The 17,868-nt window shown below is 36.7% G+C and overlaps 1 protein-coding gene across 11 annotated transcripts in view; it reads left to right on the top strand.

Moving 5' to 3' along the window:
* Positions 1–17,868, top strand: part of EZH2 (enhancer of zeste 2 polycomb repressive complex 2 subunit) — a 135,064-nt gene that overhangs the window by 93,356 nt on the left and 23,840 nt on the right. For 5 of the 11 annotated variants that reach the window (XM_073009470.1, XM_037990899.2, XM_037990901.2 and 2 more), the window contains 3 exons: positions 1,542–1,665; positions 2,213–2,341; positions 15,904–16,020. In XM_073009470.1, coding sequence (XP_072865571.1) covers positions 1,549–1,665; positions 2,213–2,341; positions 15,904–16,020 — 363 coding nt within the window. In that variant the 5' untranslated portion in view covers positions 1,542–1,548. Of the gene's footprint in view, positions 1–1,541; positions 1,666–2,212; positions 2,342–12,000; positions 12,180–15,903; positions 16,021–17,868 lie in introns of those variants that run through there. The other 6 variants (XM_037990905.2, XM_037990900.1, XM_037990902.1 and 3 more) reach the window with 4 other exon arrangements.

The raw sequence follows: 17,868 nt of genomic DNA, 5'->3' as shown, positions 1-17,868 counted from the left end.
AAGGGGTGTCCTGGAACGAATTTCCCAGGGATACTAAAGTACGTCTGTCTATCTCATACTATATTTTCCCCTCTATCTTAGGTAGAATATCAGCTCCATTGGGGCGAGGACTTAATAATATTTGTATATTCATTTTATTCAAGTTTGTATAAACTGCTTGGGTCATAATTATTTATTACATGCTTGAGAAAATGAATTTCTTTGCCTCTTTGTTACAGCTCTGAGTAAACAGCCGTCTGCTTTCTCTGTCACCTGTTGGTGATTGAGTATTTCTGTAGAAAGTTACCCACTGACCTCAGGACTCTTACTCTAAATCTTCTTCTTAGGCAGTTTTCTCTGTGCATGAGGTTTTTTGTAAACAAATAGATGAAGCCTGCCCTACTCTTTTATTTGTTCAAGCCAGAAAGTCACCTTCTTCTTCACTTTCCATATTTAAATCATCATTTGGTGGAAGTTCTGGTCTAAGCAACTCTTGAATTCATGTACTTTTCCCTGTCATCGCCAGTGTGGTGTAGAAGCCTCTGTCACCCCTTGTCGGGATGCTGTGCTGCAGCATCTAACCTGGTTGCAGTTATTCTTTTACTCCCTCACCCCACACCCTTTTACTTAAGACACTAAAAGTGGCTTCCATTGTTCTTAAGATAAAGCACAAATTGTTAGTGTGGCCTGTAAAGTGTTGCACAGCCTGACAGAGAATGTCCTGCTAATAATTTGAAGGTACAGTATGATTTTAATACTTTAGGAGAAAATGTTCTAGAAAAAGATGCTTGTTTAGACTTAAGGTGAGGACTCTGCAGTATGAATTAGACACCGGGTGAACTATAAGCTGTCCCCGCATTTGAACATAATTGGTTCTTAGAGCCTGCAACTAAAGATAAGGCAGAATAATTTACTTTGCATTTCCTGCATTCCTCTTTTTGCTTGATAGCAGAAACCCCTCGTGTTAATAAAGGCGGCACAAGAGGCAAAAATACAGACTTTATCACAGTGTTTAAGGAGAGGTGCATGGTTCAGTGTGTGGGGAGAGAGTACCTTTGTACATTTGTTATATGGTGAACTATATGGTTTCTACTTTTAGTACTGTTTGTAAATTTTACTTTTTCTTGGATTTACCTTTTTCAGTTATATTCCATTATGCCTTGCTCCTGTAACAGCTAATTTAATGATGAAAAACTTAGGCTGTGTCTTTATATTTTCTTCCCTCCACAAATGTGGATCTGATAGAGTTAAAAACTAGGTTGTGATATAATATACCTAATTCCTGTAATGGGATCATGTTCCTATAATATGGCTGCAATTTAGTGTAGAATTTTTGTAAATACAAGTGTATTTTAAAAGTTGTATTAAATAAAAACTTAAACTTTCAATGAAATGTTTTAAGGATTTAACCATGCAGCACAAATGAGCACCTTTCTGCAAATACCAACAGTGTAATATGTGTCATTTCTTCACTGATTGTTAGTTTGCTGCAGATTAAAACACAGGTGATCATATTCAGGCTGGTTAGATTAGTGATTTTAATATGAAACCATTGCTTTTAGAATAATCATGGGCCAGACTGGGAAGAAATCTGAGAAGGGACCAGTTTGTTGGCGGAAGCGTGTAAAATCAGAGTACATGCGACTGAGACAGCTCAAGAGGTTCAGACGAGCTGATGAAGTAAAGGTATAATTTTATCTTTTGTGAAAAATGAATATACAATTAAGGATAGGTTTTTTTTCTCTCCTAAGTTCAATAAGTTTTTATTTAAAATAATGTATTTCTAGCTAAGTTTGTATTTACAGTAAGATAAGTGAATACTTGGAAGCTTAGGTTCTTGATCTGTCTTAACATTATGCCATGCACATTAATCAGTGTTTGTTTAGTATACTTTTATTTGCATGCGCAGACTCAGGACCCAGATATAAAGGGATGCATTTCATGATTTTATGTCTTTAAAGTCATTGTGATTTAAAAAAAAATGCACACACACACAAAGTCAACAAAGCATTGCAATAGTTTCCTGTTCTCTAACCACTTGCGATAAAATAATAGATGTGGTGTTTTTGTATTATTTGAATGTGGGAAACTATAGTGTAAAATCTATGTGCACCTAAGAAAATGTTCTTGATAGTTTTGAGAATACACTAGATTTTTAACCAGCTTTAGAGGTGTTACACATTTTCTAACGATGAACAATTTCTCCTCTCCTCTCCTTCATTTTTTTTTAAAGAGTATGTTTAGTTCCAATCGTCAGAAAATTTTGGAAAGAACGGAAATCTTAAACCAAGAATGGAAACAGCGAAGGATACAGCCTGTGCACATCCTGACTTCTGTGAGCTCATTGCGCGGGACTAGGGAGGTTGGTTAACATAACATGTTGTAGTAATTATCATCACCTTTTGGTTTTTGCTTTTGGAACATTTGTGTGGTTATTGGGAGGAAATCATTGACCTCAGGGTGTCCATCTTTTTATTGCTTTCTTTTTAATGTGCAACTGTTAATGGCTGCTGTAGATCACACTATTAGCTATTCCTATAACAGAATTCTAAGTGTTTGGAATATACTTTGAACTAGGTAGATGCCTAGGTTTTATAAGAATGTTGATTAAAAAAAAAACTTTTAAATCAAATACTCTTTAATATCCTCATCAGATCACTATTTAGAGCAAGGTTTTCTGATTCACTGTTGTAACCCCAATTTGAATTAGCCATGTGGTAAGAAATGTTTTCATATTCATGAACAGGAAGGCTTTTTATTATATATTTTGTTCAAAGGCTAAGCCTCTCTATAAGAATTTTTAAATTTCGTGTTGAGAGATTGGAATTTCTTTTTCTATTGTACTTTCTGAACGAGGTAGCTCTTAATTACTCCAAGAGTTTCCTATTTTCAAAGAAAGGCAGTAAATCTATGGTAGAATCTATAATTAAATATCCCGTTAAAACATGATTGCAGCAAGATGAGAAGAAAATGGCAAAAGCCTAAATAGCTTAGGCATTTCCGTTTTTAAGTGCCTGTGTTGTACAGAAAGACATGGCATAGGATATTTAAAGGGGAGTTAAAGCAAAAGGGGAAAGAGTAATTTGGAATTAAAATTACACTATGTATTAGATTGTTTATCTGAATGTCTAAATATGAGAAGCACCTAAACAATGGAATTTAAGATAATTTTTCAATGAGTAGCCATTTTTAATATAACATTATTTAACAGGCAACAATTTGCTGTTGTATGAGGCCTTCTGGAGATTGTGTGACATACGTGCTTCAAATACTTGCCAGTGATACCCCAGCAGCAGCAGACATAATCCTAATGATGATTTCAGTGATATTCTTGTGGTCTTGATGGTGACACTTGAATGATTCTTAGCCATTTATGCATTTGTTAGGTGACATCTCTGTAAAGCTCTGACTTGTAATTGTATAAATATTTATTATACACTGACACTTTCCTCAACATCTGGTGCAGGCCAGAGCCTAGATGTTAGAGGTCAGTGGCATGGAGGAAAGGGATTCTTTTTGATGTCCATCAAAACGTTCTTAAAGGGAATAAGGATGGGGCTTTTAAGTAATTGTTTTGAGGCCGGGCGCGGTGGCTCAAGCCTGTAATCCCAGCACTTTGGGAGGCCGAGATGGGCGGATCACGAGGTCAGGAGATCGAGACCATCCTGGCTAACACGGTGAAACCCCGTCTCTACTAAAAAAATACAAAAATCTAGCTGGGTGAGGTGGCGGGCGCCTGTAGTCCCAGCTACTCCAGAGGCTGAGGCAGGAGAGTGGCGTAAACCCGGGAGGTGGAGCTTGTAGTGAGCTGAGATCCTGCCACTGCACTCCAGCCTGGGCAACAGAGCGAGACTCCGTCTCAAAAAAAAAAAAAAAAAGTAATTGTTTTGAAAGTTTTTATCTGGTGACCTTTTAGAAATGTTGACGTGAAGGAAAAACCTCATTTTCTCTGGAGGAATAAATCTTAGAAATTTGGAGAAATTAGATAGATTCACATGGAAAACTTATTTTTGCCACCCATAATGAATCTCAGAATGCTACCAAAAGCCTAACTTAGGTTTATAATAAAAGTCAGCAGCAGTAATGAATTATGTTACTGTGCTAGGTACTTTGTACACATTTTCTCATTTAATCTTCGTGATAAGGAAGGAGTAATGTGCTTTTTTTTTTTTTTTTTAAATCCAGGCAAGGAAACTGAGCCTTAGAAGCATTTAGTCAGTTTGCCTGCTCTAATGATCTGATGTGGGCCCAGAAGAGCACACTTTGCTCAGACATATGAAGTATTAGTGAAGTACATTATTTACATACAACTTGAATTGCTCATAGTATAATATTTGGCATTAAATTTAAGAGTATTGTTTGTTCAAGTGGATATTACTAATTGAAATTTTCTTTTAATTTTGTCAAATGGAGACAAGTCATTGAATATAAAGATACCTAATTTTCGTGAGTTTATGTGGAAAAATTGTGAGAAGAAATCAGCATTTTAATAAAACAAAATTGTTGTCTAAACTTAGTACTTCCACAGTACCACACACACGGATTGAGAATAAACATTTTCACAGAATATGGGGGAAAAGAGGAAAATAATCCCCAGCCTTAGGAATTCAGTTTTTGTTGCATAGAACTCTGACCTGATTAAGGTCATTCGTTGTTTTTTTGTTTTGTTTTTTTTGTCGCCGGTATTGGTAGCTGATCCTGCTTCAAATGATCCATCTATTATTTCCCCTTTCCCCCTTTTCAAACCATCATCACTGACTTTTAGAAGCCAACATTTATATTGTTTGTGGTAAACTTCTTGGTGTTATCACAATAAATCATAAAGCTTTAGGGCTAAAAAGGAGCGTAGTGGTCTCATGGTCCAACCTCCTGACTTTTCAGATGAGAATATATCCCTGTTTATTTTTCTTTGGTTTAAGCATTTCCATCTACATATTATTTCTTTTATATGTTTGAAAGATTCTAGTCTGAAGTAGGTCAGGCAGGAGGAGAAAATAAAAGTGAGTCTTGTTTGGCAAAGACTTTCCTAGTGGTAGGCTTGGCAGAATTTCAGACTGCAGTGTTGATTCAAACACCTTAAGTCTATAGCATTCAACATTTGAAGTGCCATTATAGCATTGTTTTAATTAACTGCTTGCTTTTATAAGCTAATTATATGTAAATGCTGGTGTCTTCAATTTAAGTCCTCTGCAGCATGACAAATCAATGACAATCTTTAGTTCTTTTGTCAGGTCTTAAACTTACACTACCGTTTTCATAGTTGTAGAAGTGGATATACTCAGTTTGAAAATGACTGATTTTCTCCAGGTTATTTTAGTAAAGAATGTCTGACAAAAGTTTACTGAAGTGAGTGCTTTAGATGCTGACTTCAGGTCAGGGAGCTCTGCATTTGAACCCAAAGACCACATCTCTAGTATGTGGTTTTCTTACTATGTGTGGTTTTGTTTTGTTTTTGTGACAGAGTGTCTCTCTGTTGCCTAGGCTGGAGTGCAGTGGTACAGTCACAGCTCACTGCAGCCTTGACCTTCTGGGCTCAGGCGATCCTCTTACCTCAGCCTCCTGAGTAGCTAGTACTACAGTCACATACCACCACATTGGGCTAATTTATATTTATCTCTATCTATCTATCTATCTATCTATCTATCTATCTATCTATCTATGAATGAGACGGAGTTTCGCTTTTATTGCCCAGGCTGGAGTGCAGTGGTGCAATCTGGGCTCACCGCAACCTCTTCCTCCTGGGTTCAAGCGATTCTCTTGCCTCAGCCTCCTGAGTAGATGGGATTACAGGCATATGCCACCATGCCAGGCTAGTTTTTGTATTTTTAGTAGAGATGGGGTTTCATCATAGGGGTCGGGCTGGTCTCAAACTCCTGACCTCAGGTGATCCACCCACCTTGACCTCCCAAAGTGCTGGGATTGCAAGTGTGAGCCACCACACACATCGGGCTAATTTTTTTTTTGTAGAGACGGGGTCATGCCATGTTTTCCAGGCTGGTCTCGAACTCCTGGGCTCAAGCAATCCATCTGCCTTGGCCTCCCAAAGTGCTGGGATTATAGGTGTGAGTCACCGTACCTGTCCCTTAATGTGTTTTTAAGATACTTTGGGGTAACTTTTTTGTTACTGAGATTACAGAATCTAAGCAGTATTGTTCATAGAATTTTAATTCAGAATGTGTTTACTTTAAAAAAAAAAACACTTCTGACTTTTTGAAGACAGTGATTATACATGTTTTACATTTATTTCTTTTATTCTTAAGTTAATCTTTTAAAGAAGCATCCAGCTTTACAATGTCATTAATCAGTACATATAGGTCGAGGGGTGTACATTTTATTCCCATAATATGTCGCTGTTGGTCAAGGAATTGTTTCTAGGTGACTTTCTAACTTTGTCTTGTCAACCAGTAATAATTATGTTCCGTAGGTCTTCATATTGGTAGTTGTATTCTTCAGTGTGTCTCTTTTTCGCGTTTTAATGAAGAAACTGGTTTAAGAGTTACTCTTGAGGTTCTCATTAATGTATTTCTTTTTCGTACATCTGCCCATTTCTTGCTGATAATCACAAGACACTTCTTCACTGACTTCATATCGAAATGTTTTCTATATGTGTTATGACTTAGAGAGAGGTTTGCTTAGATAATGCCTGTCTTCTGGGCAAATGGTATGATTAGTTTAGTAATTTAATCCATCTTGCTAATATGCATTTCTAGATTCCCAGGACAATATAATGTTCTTGTGAGAGTTCTGTATCTTGTTTACTAATGGATAGAGAGAATTTGGTGTATATTCTTGGGGCTTCAGAATGTCTAAAATAGAGGCAGCACCAGAAGGGGATCATGGTCCTCATATGAAGAATTTAAAAACTTTTGGACTTTTAAATATTAACACATTTGCTCTTCTTAGTAATATTTGAAATGATTGTAAGTTCATTGCTTAGCATTTGATATTAGCAGATGTTTTTGGGGGGGAGAAGCTTCTATCAAAATAATGTGTAAATTCTTTTGTATGTTGGCAGTTTGGACTTAACATTTTGTTGAAGGAGAAGAAAAATACCTGGTTTACATGTCAGCACTCGATTGCATTTTTTATTGATTTAGTAATGAAGTTCCTTCAGTTAATTGTAAATGAAAATTTAGTTACTGTTTACAAAGAAAAAATAGTATCCTAGTGTATTTCATGTATAATTTAGTGTACTTTCCTCAGATACATTTGAGTGTAGTAACATGGTTTCTTTATGTATTTCAGGATTATAGGCCCTATAGGTTTAGATTCTCATGAGCCTTTTGAGCGAATATGGCAGAAAGCTCGTCACTTTTCTCATGTCTTTGAATTAAGTGGATGGCTCTTCAAGTGTCTGTCTTACTCTTAGTCTGAACATATACACTCATTCTTATTGACTCAAGGAAGTGGTCTCTGAGTTGCTTTCTGTGACTCCTTGCCTCTCTTTAACTATTGTTAGTATTTACTTGGAGAGTTGAGTCTTGTTAGGTTAACTATCAGTTGTTCCCACCTGTATAACTTGTAAATCCATGCAGCCTTTGCTTTCTTTCTGGCTTGATTTAGGCCGAAATAGATGTAACATTTCTTAATTGATCATATAAGGGGTTTTTTTTCCCCCTTTTGAATGTAAACTAATGTAAGCTTTTTATGCTTTTCCAAAGGATTAGATTAAAAAAAAAAAAGAAAGGACATTTGAGTTTATATAACATTATATATTAAATACATGTCATTTATTATGTTTATATTTTAAATTTGATCATGTATCTTCAGTTTAAAAGGTGAATTTTAAAAAGTCAAATTTAGGCAACTAATAAAACTAGCAGAAGTTGCTTTCTTTTGTGGTTTTTCTCCTAGAATATTGTGTATATAGTTTGTGTTTTATAAATTATTGTTATAAATGTCATGTATCCCCAAATGCAAAACCGAGTTCTGACAACTGTTTAAAAATAAAACAACAAATCCAAACAAACAAAAATGCTTGCTTAATCTGGAAGGTTAGAAATTGTTTTATTCTCTGAAGAAACAAGAAAATTACATTAGATCTAGGACTTTTGTCATAATTTAGCTTTATAATAGGGATTGACTTAAATTTACTGCTTAGGATTCTGTCTTACCTTCTCTTAGCAGATTTTATAAAAGAATATCACTTAAGTAACATTTTGGGAAGGCTGGGCACATTTCACAAGCTACCTGACAAGGCAGTTTTATACTAGCTAATGTGACTACCTTTTGGGCTAATGAAACTAGTTTAAAAGTTTTATGTTTTTCTCTCCACTGAACAGATCATTGTAAAATGATTATTGTAAAAATTTAGATAACACAGAAATAGGTAAAACAGAAAGCAAAAGTCCCTGTAGTCCAGCTGCTCTGGCTTTTAGTCTTTCAGATATCATTTTCTGTATATACTACAAGGTTAATAATAATGTATTTTATTTTTAAAAATTATTGGCCAGATAATACATCCTTTCCATTTTGGGATATCACTTTACAACCTCTGTTCGAATTTTCATTCTTTTAAAAAATGTGTATGTTTGACATTATGGATATACCATAACTTATTGCCCCATTCTTGATGGATATTTAGATTTTTAGTTTTTACTTTTGCAATCATTGCTGTAGTGAACTTCATATACATCCTTGCATCTTTTGAGTAATTCTGTAGAAGTTCCTAGAAATATAATTATTAGATCAAAATGATATGCATATTTAAAAATTTAGCAGATATTACCAAATGCACCCTCAAAAGTTTTATATTACACCCCTACCAGCTGTTTATGGAATGTCTGTTTACCTGTATTCTCAACACAATATTTTCAATCTTAATCTTCAGTCCAATAGGTAAAACGTTGTTAGAATTTGTTATACCGTGTCTTAATTATTAGTGAAGTTAAGTGTCAATTACTGTTTGTTTATATTTCTTTTGTGAATTGGCTGTTAGGCTTTTTCTTACAATTTATAAGGACTTTTTGTATATTACAAATACTAGTTTTTGACTGGGTGCAGTGGCTCACGCCTGTAATCCCAGCACTTTGGAAGGCCAAGGTGGACAGACCATTTGAGATGAGGAATTCTAGACCAGCCTGACCAACATGGTGAAAGCCCATCTTTACTAAAAATACAAAAAAATTAGCTAGGTGTGGTGGCAGGCACCTGTAGTCCCAGCTACTTGTGAGGCTGAGGCAGGAGAATGCCTTGAACCCAGGAGGTGGAGTTTTGAGATTGAGTCACAAGACTCAATCTCAAAAAGCGAAAAACAAAAAATAGTTTTTTTGTTGTATGTTTTGCAGATTTTTACCCCCATTTTGATACTGTTTCTGGTATATCTTTGTTATACACTTCTTTTTAAGTTTTGTGTTTCTTAAAGGTTCCAAAAGTCTTTCTTCACTTCAAGATTATAAATTATCTACCTATCTTTCCTTTAGTTCTCTGTTTTCATTTTTATATTCTAATATCATTTAACCCATCAGGAATTTCCTTTGGTGTAAAGAATGAGTAGGGGATTTGGTTTTTAATTTTGTTCTTTTTAGTTTCCTGGTTGTTTCAACACTATTTACTGAGAAATTAATGAATAGTGAGGGGCAGTTGTAAATTAGTTTTCGAAGATGAGCAGAATCAGCCTTCTTGGTTGGTGGTTCCCTCGGCAGTTTTACCACTCGAGCAAGACCTGAAGTGTTTCCCTTCAGAAACCACAGCCTGTGCCATCTTGCCCACTCACTTTCCTTCCTTCCTTCCTTCCTTCCTTCCTTCCTTCCTTCCTTCCTTCCTTCCTTCCTTCCTTCCTTCCTTTTTCCTTCCTTCCTTCCTTCCTTCCTTCCTTCCTTCCTTCCTTCCTTCCTTCCTTCCTTCCTTCCTTCCTTCCTTCCTTCCTTTCTTTCTTTCTTTCTTTCTTTCTTTCTTTCTTTCTTTCTTTCTTTCTGTCTCTCTGTCTGTCTTTCTTTCTTTCTGTCTTGTCTTTCTGTCTTTCTTGTCTTTCTGTCTTTCTTTGTCTTTTTTTTTAAATTTGACAGAGTTTCGCTCTGTTGCCCATGCTGGAGTGCAGTGGTGTCATGTTGGCTCATCTCAACCTCTGCCTCCTGGGTTCAAACTATTCTTGCGCCTCAGCCTCCGGAGCAGCTGGGACTACAGGCGTGCACCACCACACCTGGCTAAGTTTTGTATTTTTAGTAGAGACAGGGTTTCACCATGTTGGCCAGGCTGGTCTTGAACTCCTGACCTTCAGCCTCCCAGAGTGCTGGGATTACAGGCCTGAGCCACTGCGCCTGGCCTTGCCCACTCACTTGAACTCGAACTTCTACTACTTTATAGTATTAAGCCCAGATCCACTGATTTTAGCAAGGCTTCAAAACCATTTTACTGCCACAGCCTATATAAACTATAGATTTATATAATACTCTCTGTTACATTTCAGTTATTTTTCCCCCAGTGACAGAAATTGTTCTGTTTCTACTCACAGGAGTGTTATTGAATTAGAAATTTGAGTTTACATGTGATGGATGAACATCGCTCTTGTTACCTGCTTCATGTACTTTTTTGAGTGCTTTTGTCCTGTGATGATTATTCTGTTTCTGATCTCCAGTACTTAGCAAAAATTGGAGTTTTTCCGCAAAGCTGCAGATGAGGGAATGATTTACCTTAACAGCCTTTCAGGGTTTTAACCTAGGATTAACTAGGTTTGCATGTTTGTTATTCCTTTCATTCAGGGCCCAGCTTCTGAAGGTAGGATGCAAGGAAGAGCTTTAAGGATCTAAATTTCCTCTGAGCCTGGGCAACATAGTGAGATACTATCTCAATAAAAAAATAAAAAAATTAGCCAGATGTGGTGACACGTACCTGTAGTCCCAGCTACTTGGGAGGCTGAGGTGAGATAATCACTTGAGCCCAGGAGTTTGAGGCTGCAGTGAGCCATGATTGCACTACTGCACTCTAACCTTGGCAACAGAGCTAGACCCTGTCTCAAAAATAAAAGAGGTCTAAACTTTCTGATATTGTATTCTAAATGTCCTATGTTAAATGCTGCATTATCATCCCCTGCCCCTTGGAATGTAGAAACCGTCACTTACAGGATAAAAGTGAACTGAGAAGCAAATACCCTTGTGTTGTAGGGTAGAGGTTCTTCACCCAATCTGGAATCAGTCTGTAACAAATACTTAACAACACAAACTGAAATAATTTACAATCTGATATGAATTACTCTTTTTCATTCCTTAACTCCAACACTTGATTAGTTGCTTTCATTAAATACATCTGTGTTGATACCTTTACAGGGTTTTTTCTTCCATTTTTATTTCTGCCTCTCTCCTGTAGGAGCCACTCATTTCTTTTCAAGTGTCTTCTTCAGTCACCCTTCTCCTATTTTGCCTTCTCAACCTGATTATGAATTCACTTCCATTATTGAGCTTCTGTTTATCCAAATTTGCTATTTATCTCATTGCAGTTTTTCTTCAGTGCTTCCTTTGCGTAAAAGTAGCCTGAACTTAAATTATATACATGGTCATTTTCACCAGAAGGGCTAGCTAATTTAAAACTTGGGTGTATTATCTTTTCTTTCCTCAAATCCTGCAGAATATAGGGTAGTTTCAGAAATCACCCCCAGCTTTTCTCTAGACTTGGTGGCAGCTGATGCTTTCTTCTGACTCTTCCTCTCCTGGAGTGCCGACCTTCCTGCACCTTCCTCGCTGTTGTCACATGGAAAGGCTACAGGATGTTAGACAATGTCAACAGTTCACTGTGTCTCTGGCATGAAATAAATGGACCAACCAGTATCCGAGAATATTTTTTACTTGGCTAACTGATTGTATATTTTCCCCTATATGAAAGTTGGACTTAGCCCTTATCATGTTAAAGGTTATTCAGAGGCAGGATGGCCATGACTGTTATCTTTGGGATGTCCTGCTGTAAAATGGGGAGTCATACCTACCTCACAGGGTAGTTGTGAAATTTAAAGAAGCTAACTTTGGTAAAGTCTCTAGCACAGTGCTTGGCACATAGTAGGGTGTGTTAATTTCTTTCCCTTCCCTGCAGGCCATTCACCTGCTCTTCCCTCTACGATTTTCCATAACACAGTTTTTACTTGGAACCAGCCTTCTGCCAAGAGTCTCAGTTTGGTTGTGTACTCCTACAACTACTATTTTTGGCTTGACTTCCCTCTCCAGCTCCCAGTGGTCCAGCCACACAGTCGCCTATTGTACCAGCTGGTTGATGTAAGTCTATCCATCCTCAGAGGAACCTGGTTACTTACCAGTAAACTGTGTTTCTCTGAAAATGTAGCATCCTTGGTAATGAATCTAGCCCCCGCCCCCTTTTTTTAAACCATTGATGAAGAATCATCTCTAACTTCCTTGTGTGATCCTCAAGTTGGAACTGGAATTAGAGAATCTAATTTGTTGATAAAGGTCTCCTAGTAAGTTCCTGAGTCCAGGACACATGGCTCTGACCAGGTGAAATGTGGAGACCCATGAGGTAAAAATTCTTTTCACTACTCTGAGTGACATGAGACTTAATTATGTAAACTGTCAAGGATGATACATTTTCAAAGAAAAATAAGTTGCTGGTAAGTAACTGGGATTTTTGAGTAATTTTTCTGTAAGTCAATAAATAAGAATCCCACATTTGTTTTTACCAACAAATGCTTTTGCATTTGAATATTTCATAAATGAAAGGAATATGGTTAATAGTCATGGTTAATAGTTAAAGAATGGGATAGGTTTCTAGAGATACTAGAAATATAATGAGGTGAGGGTAGACCGTCAGTTTTCTAAATAGGTGCTCTCTTAGCTTTAAACAGAAATTGAAGTCTCCATTAGAGAAAGTCATCAAATGTAGTCTGTTCATTCCAGAAACATTTTTTGAGTGCCTACTGTTTTTTTGAGACACTGTGCTGAGTATCGTTTCAAGATAGAGGTGAAGCCACACTTGGCTCAGCTGCTTTTGCCCTCAGAGAGCTTATTTCTTGTTTTTTAGTGACTCTCGCATGACTCAGAACTGAGGCGATGGGATACTGGGGTATGACAGAGGTATGGGATTGGAAGTAGTATGTAGTGCTGCAGCCTGTGCCTTAATATTTTCTGTGCTTCCATAAGTTCTTTCTGTTAATGGGAAAAATCAGCTGACTTCATTCAGGATTTGCAGAGTATTTGCTATATCACTAGAGCAACCATAGATGAAGGAAAGCCAATGCTCCTTCTTTCTCGTAGTTGAAAAACAATATTCATTCTCTAACCCTTATGTGCAACTTTGGAATTAGGTGTTAAAGCAGGTGAATAAGTCAGAGTTGGAGAGGCAGCCCACTCCCCCTTAAGCTTTAAAAGCACTTCTTCCTTCAGAAGCCACAGAATTAATTTATTCCTGCCAAATGTAAAAAAAATCAGATTTTTCTTTTTAAGAAATGAAAATTGTTTTGTATTTAAGTCACTGGATAGTATTTGATACTATCAGTATCACTAATTATATTCATTATATTCAGTAATTATAAGCACCTCCACCCCCAAATTTTCCCAGTTAAGTAGAAAGAAGGAAAGAAGACTTGGTAGTACTAATAAGTTGTTGTTGGAGGAAATGCTCCTATTACATTGTCATATGTCTCTATTTTATTTTATTTTTTGAGGCAGGGTCTCATTCTTGTCACCTAGGCTTAGAGTGCAGTGGTGCTGATCACGGCTCACTGCAGCCTTTGCCTCCCAGGCTCAAGTGATCCTCCTACCTCAGACCCTCAAGTAGCTGGGACCACAGGCACGTGCCACCTTGCTGGGCTAATTTTTTTGTGTTTTTAGTAGAGACAGGGTTTCCCCATGTTGCCCAGGCAGGTCTTGAACTTCTAGGCTCAAGTGATCTGCCCATCTTGGCCTGCCAAAGTGCTGAGATTATACACTTGAGCCACTGTGCCCAGCCATGTCTCTGTTTTATATAGTAAATACTGCATGGCTGTAATTGTTATTTTACCCCATGAGCATTGCAAGGGCAAGAACTACAGTGCAGTAATTAATTAAGCTCACGGGTGTTGCAGTCAGACTTTAAATCCAGGTTTTAATCCTGGTTTTGTAATTTGCTACCTTTCTGACTAGACAAATTATATAACTTCTCTGAACCTCAGTGTCCTCATTTGTGAAGTTTTGATGCTAAAAGTATATCATAAGGTTGTAATGAGGAATAATTAAGATAATGTATATAAGCACTTAGCACAGTGCCTGCAACATAGTACGTGCTCAATAAATGTTAACTGCTGTTTTTATTGGAATATTGGATGGATGGATGGATGAAGGATTTTATCAGAGGCCAAATAGCAGGAAGGGGAAAGATTATGGGCTCTGGAGTGTTAGTAAACTGTTCACACTGTCTTGTTTACTTGGGTTATGAGCCTTATTAGTATTATGATCTTTATCTTTGCCTTTTTGGAAAGCAAATTAATGGATGAATCACTGTCACAGTTCTTTCTAACTACTCCATCCTTAAACCTTTACTTTCACTAAGGAAGGAATTATTTTTGTGCTGCAGTGACTGTGATGATTGAGAGATTATCCCACTGGCCTGATGCAACCCAATGCTGAGGGTCAGGTGTGGCGCATATGCCAGATTTCTACTCTGAATTTCACCACACCTCGTTCTGCTATTCTTAAGACATTTTAAATAAAAAATTTAAACATTTAATATGTATGCGTGTATATATATATGATTTTTCAGTTTCATTTTACTACACTTCTTTTTTGCTCTGTTTTCATTGATTGTGGATTATGAATATATGTCTAGGATATTTTTGAGAAGGCTCTGGAGGACTTACACTTGGGCAGTAGTACTCTTTAAGGAATCTCGGATTTGTAGACAGGGTGAAAAGTGCTGTGGTTATTTGGGCACAGAGTTTTGCCACATTTCAGAGAATCAAAGATGCAAAATTTTTCACATTTAACATTCAAAACCAACATGCATCTTAGAGTCACTGTGATAAGAACGGATTCTATCTTTGTTTAGTTGGCAGCACTTTTTTCTTAGTGATACAGAAGACAATGGTATACCTTGAAATCGCTGTCATCATAGATTGTATGAAATATGGTGTTTCAAGGGACTATGTGCACTGACACATTATAGCAATATGGCATCATGGCAATGTGAGGAGCGGGAAGAGCAGGGGCTCCAGAGTCAGACTTTTGGAGTTTACATTCTAGCCCGAGAACCATGCGCAATCTTGGGCAAGCTACTTATCCTTTCTTTTCTAGAGTTTTCTCACCTGTAAAATGGGGGCTAAGAATAGTATCCATCTTACAGTGTTATAATGAGGATTAAATAGAAGACATGTAATGTGTTTAAAATAGCCTAGCACATAAAAAGTACTTAGTAATTAGCTAATATTATAATTCAGAGATTAGTTTTGCAGAATAGATTTGAATTTACTTTGTTGTGATTGAAACACAAACTCATTACCCTTAATATTTATGTATCATCTGATAATATCAGCAGTTGACACTTAGATTTTAAAAAAGGAAGATAAAGATAAGGAAGATTAACCTAACAGGTTTTCTTATTCTTGTTAAGTAAGATTTAAGTGGCTTATTTGGTATATATATTATTATTCTGTGTGGTTGGAATGTAAGAGAAATGAAGGATGAGCTAGGAAATAAATGTCTAGCAAAAGCATGGAGCAGTTAATCAGATTGCTGAATCTCACATAAGTACAATTTTTGATTCTTACTGATATTGGTAAGTATGGGAAGGGTTGGGAGTTTTGAACATTTGGAAAATTTGAAGCATTTTTTCACCCTAAGTAAAAGAGAGAAAAGAGAGAATCCTATTTGGTTTATATGACCACTTTACTGTCCTAGGTAGGGACTTTTTTTTTCAAAATTAAATATTTAGGTAGGCAGCATCTCTTTACAATATGATGGCTACAGCTTAAGGTTGTCCTTTTAAGAGTCAATTTTATTTTTTCTGTTTTAGTGTTCGGTGACCAGTGACTTGGATTTTCCAACACAAGTCATCCCATTAAAGACTCTGAATGCAGTTGCTTCAGTACCCATAATGTATTCTTGGTCTCCCCTACAGCAGAATTTTATGGTATGTAAATAAGATATCTTCTGCTTATTTGATAACTTATTTGAAATAAAAAAGCATAGATAATTTTATTGTCAAGGTGAATCAAGACAGTATAAATTCTGAAAAGCTATCAAAATAACACTTGAAGTAATTTTAAAAAATTGATTAATATAGTTTCTTTAAGGCCTGTGCAGTATTACTCTTTTCCTGTATTCTCCAAAGGAAAAGTGTTAAGCAGTAACCATACCTAGGATTAAAAAGATTTAAAAGATGGACTGGGCATTGTGGCTCATGTCTGTAATCCCAGCACTTTGGGAGGCTGAGGCAGACTGATCATTTGAGTCCGGGAATTGAAGATCCACCTGGGCAATATGGCGAAACGCTGTCTCCTCAAAAAAAAAACACCAAAAATTAGCTGGGTGTGGTGCGTGTCAGTAGTCACAAGCTACTCAGGAGGCTGAGGTGGAAGGATGGCTTGAGGGAGGCGGAGGTTGTAGTGAGCTGAGATTGTGCCGTTGCACTCCAGCCTGGGTGACAGCCAGACCCTGTCTCAAAAACAAACAAACAAACAAAAAAAGGAATGAAGCTTATAGTTCTTATCCTTAAAAAAGTCAGTGTCCTATAGTCTAAATCTGACTTTGGGTTTTTGTTAATTGAGAACTTACTGTTTAAAACAATTTAGGTGGCATTTTATTGTGATAATGTACATTATATAATTTCATAGGGCTTATAAAACATGAGCTGAAATATATTTCCATTGCTAACTCTGACCCAGCAGCTTTTGTAATAAAATGCTAAAGAGAAACTGAAGCATGTGTTCTTGACTTGCATTGCTAAATAAAAAATATATAGTTGTATTACTTAATTGATATATAAAGTGGAAAGGCTAATAAAATGTTGATGGAAGTCCTTGGTGAACCTGCTTTAGGGAATTTTTTAGTAACTTTGTACAGAAGAGTGTCAACTTCAGTTACTCTTCTGTAGTTGTATAAATTTGAGAATTACATTACATGACCTTGTATAAGTTTGAGAATTACATTACATGACCTTGAGGGAAGTTTCATGTTTTCACAGACTGAAATTCTGGAAGAATATGGTATTTAAATTTTTCATTAAATATAATTTGTGAATCATCCATGGATTTTGCTGGTCCAGCCTGGGTGACAGAGCCAGACCCTGTCTGATTTTGCTGACCAAAGCAGATTAGGCACACAATCTTTATTATAACTAGGATATGTTTTGGTGAGCAGGATGATGTGGATATGATTGAAAAGACAAAATATGTAAGTGTTACTTAATTTTGGCTTAGATATAAAGAAATCAACCCCTAGTTTAAATGAGATTAGTGCAAGTGAAATGAGATGAAAACAGGCCTCTAGTGTGTACATAATCTTGAATTTGAATATATGGGTACATTAAAATCTGCATTTTAATTATCCTTTTATCCCACTTTTCCTTGTCTGTCTATGGTACTGTTATCTTTATGAACCCTCCAGTTGTCCTAAATTTGTTACCTAGGGATTATTTGAGATTTTTTCCCACATTTCCTGCCTGCTAGTAGTCCCATGTATGGCCTTTTCCAGCGTGTTCTTCCCTGTGGGCCATGATCACAGTGCTGGGCCCAGCCTGCGCCATCTCACCCTTTAAAGAGCTGCTGTGTCCTCCCAGTCAGGCATAGCCAGTCCAATTCTGCTTGTCAGAATTATCTTTCTAAAATTCTGTTTTTAACCAATATCCTTTTCAAAGGCCTCTTAAGATTTAGACTTGTCTTCACTTGGAATTAGTCTTTTTAAACGTGTGCTTCAGAACTGTCCAGTCTTTATCTATGATTACTGTCATTTTTATTCTTCATTGGAAATGCTCTTCCTC

This window comes from Chlorocebus sabaeus, chromosome 21 (genome assembly GCF_047675955.1).
Source record: "Chlorocebus sabaeus isolate Y175 chromosome 21, mChlSab1.0.hap1, whole genome shotgun sequence".
NCBI classification, from domain to species: domain Eukaryota; kingdom Metazoa; phylum Chordata; class Mammalia; order Primates; family Cercopithecidae; genus Chlorocebus; species Chlorocebus sabaeus.
This window is presented reverse-complemented; position numbering and strand designations above follow the sequence as displayed.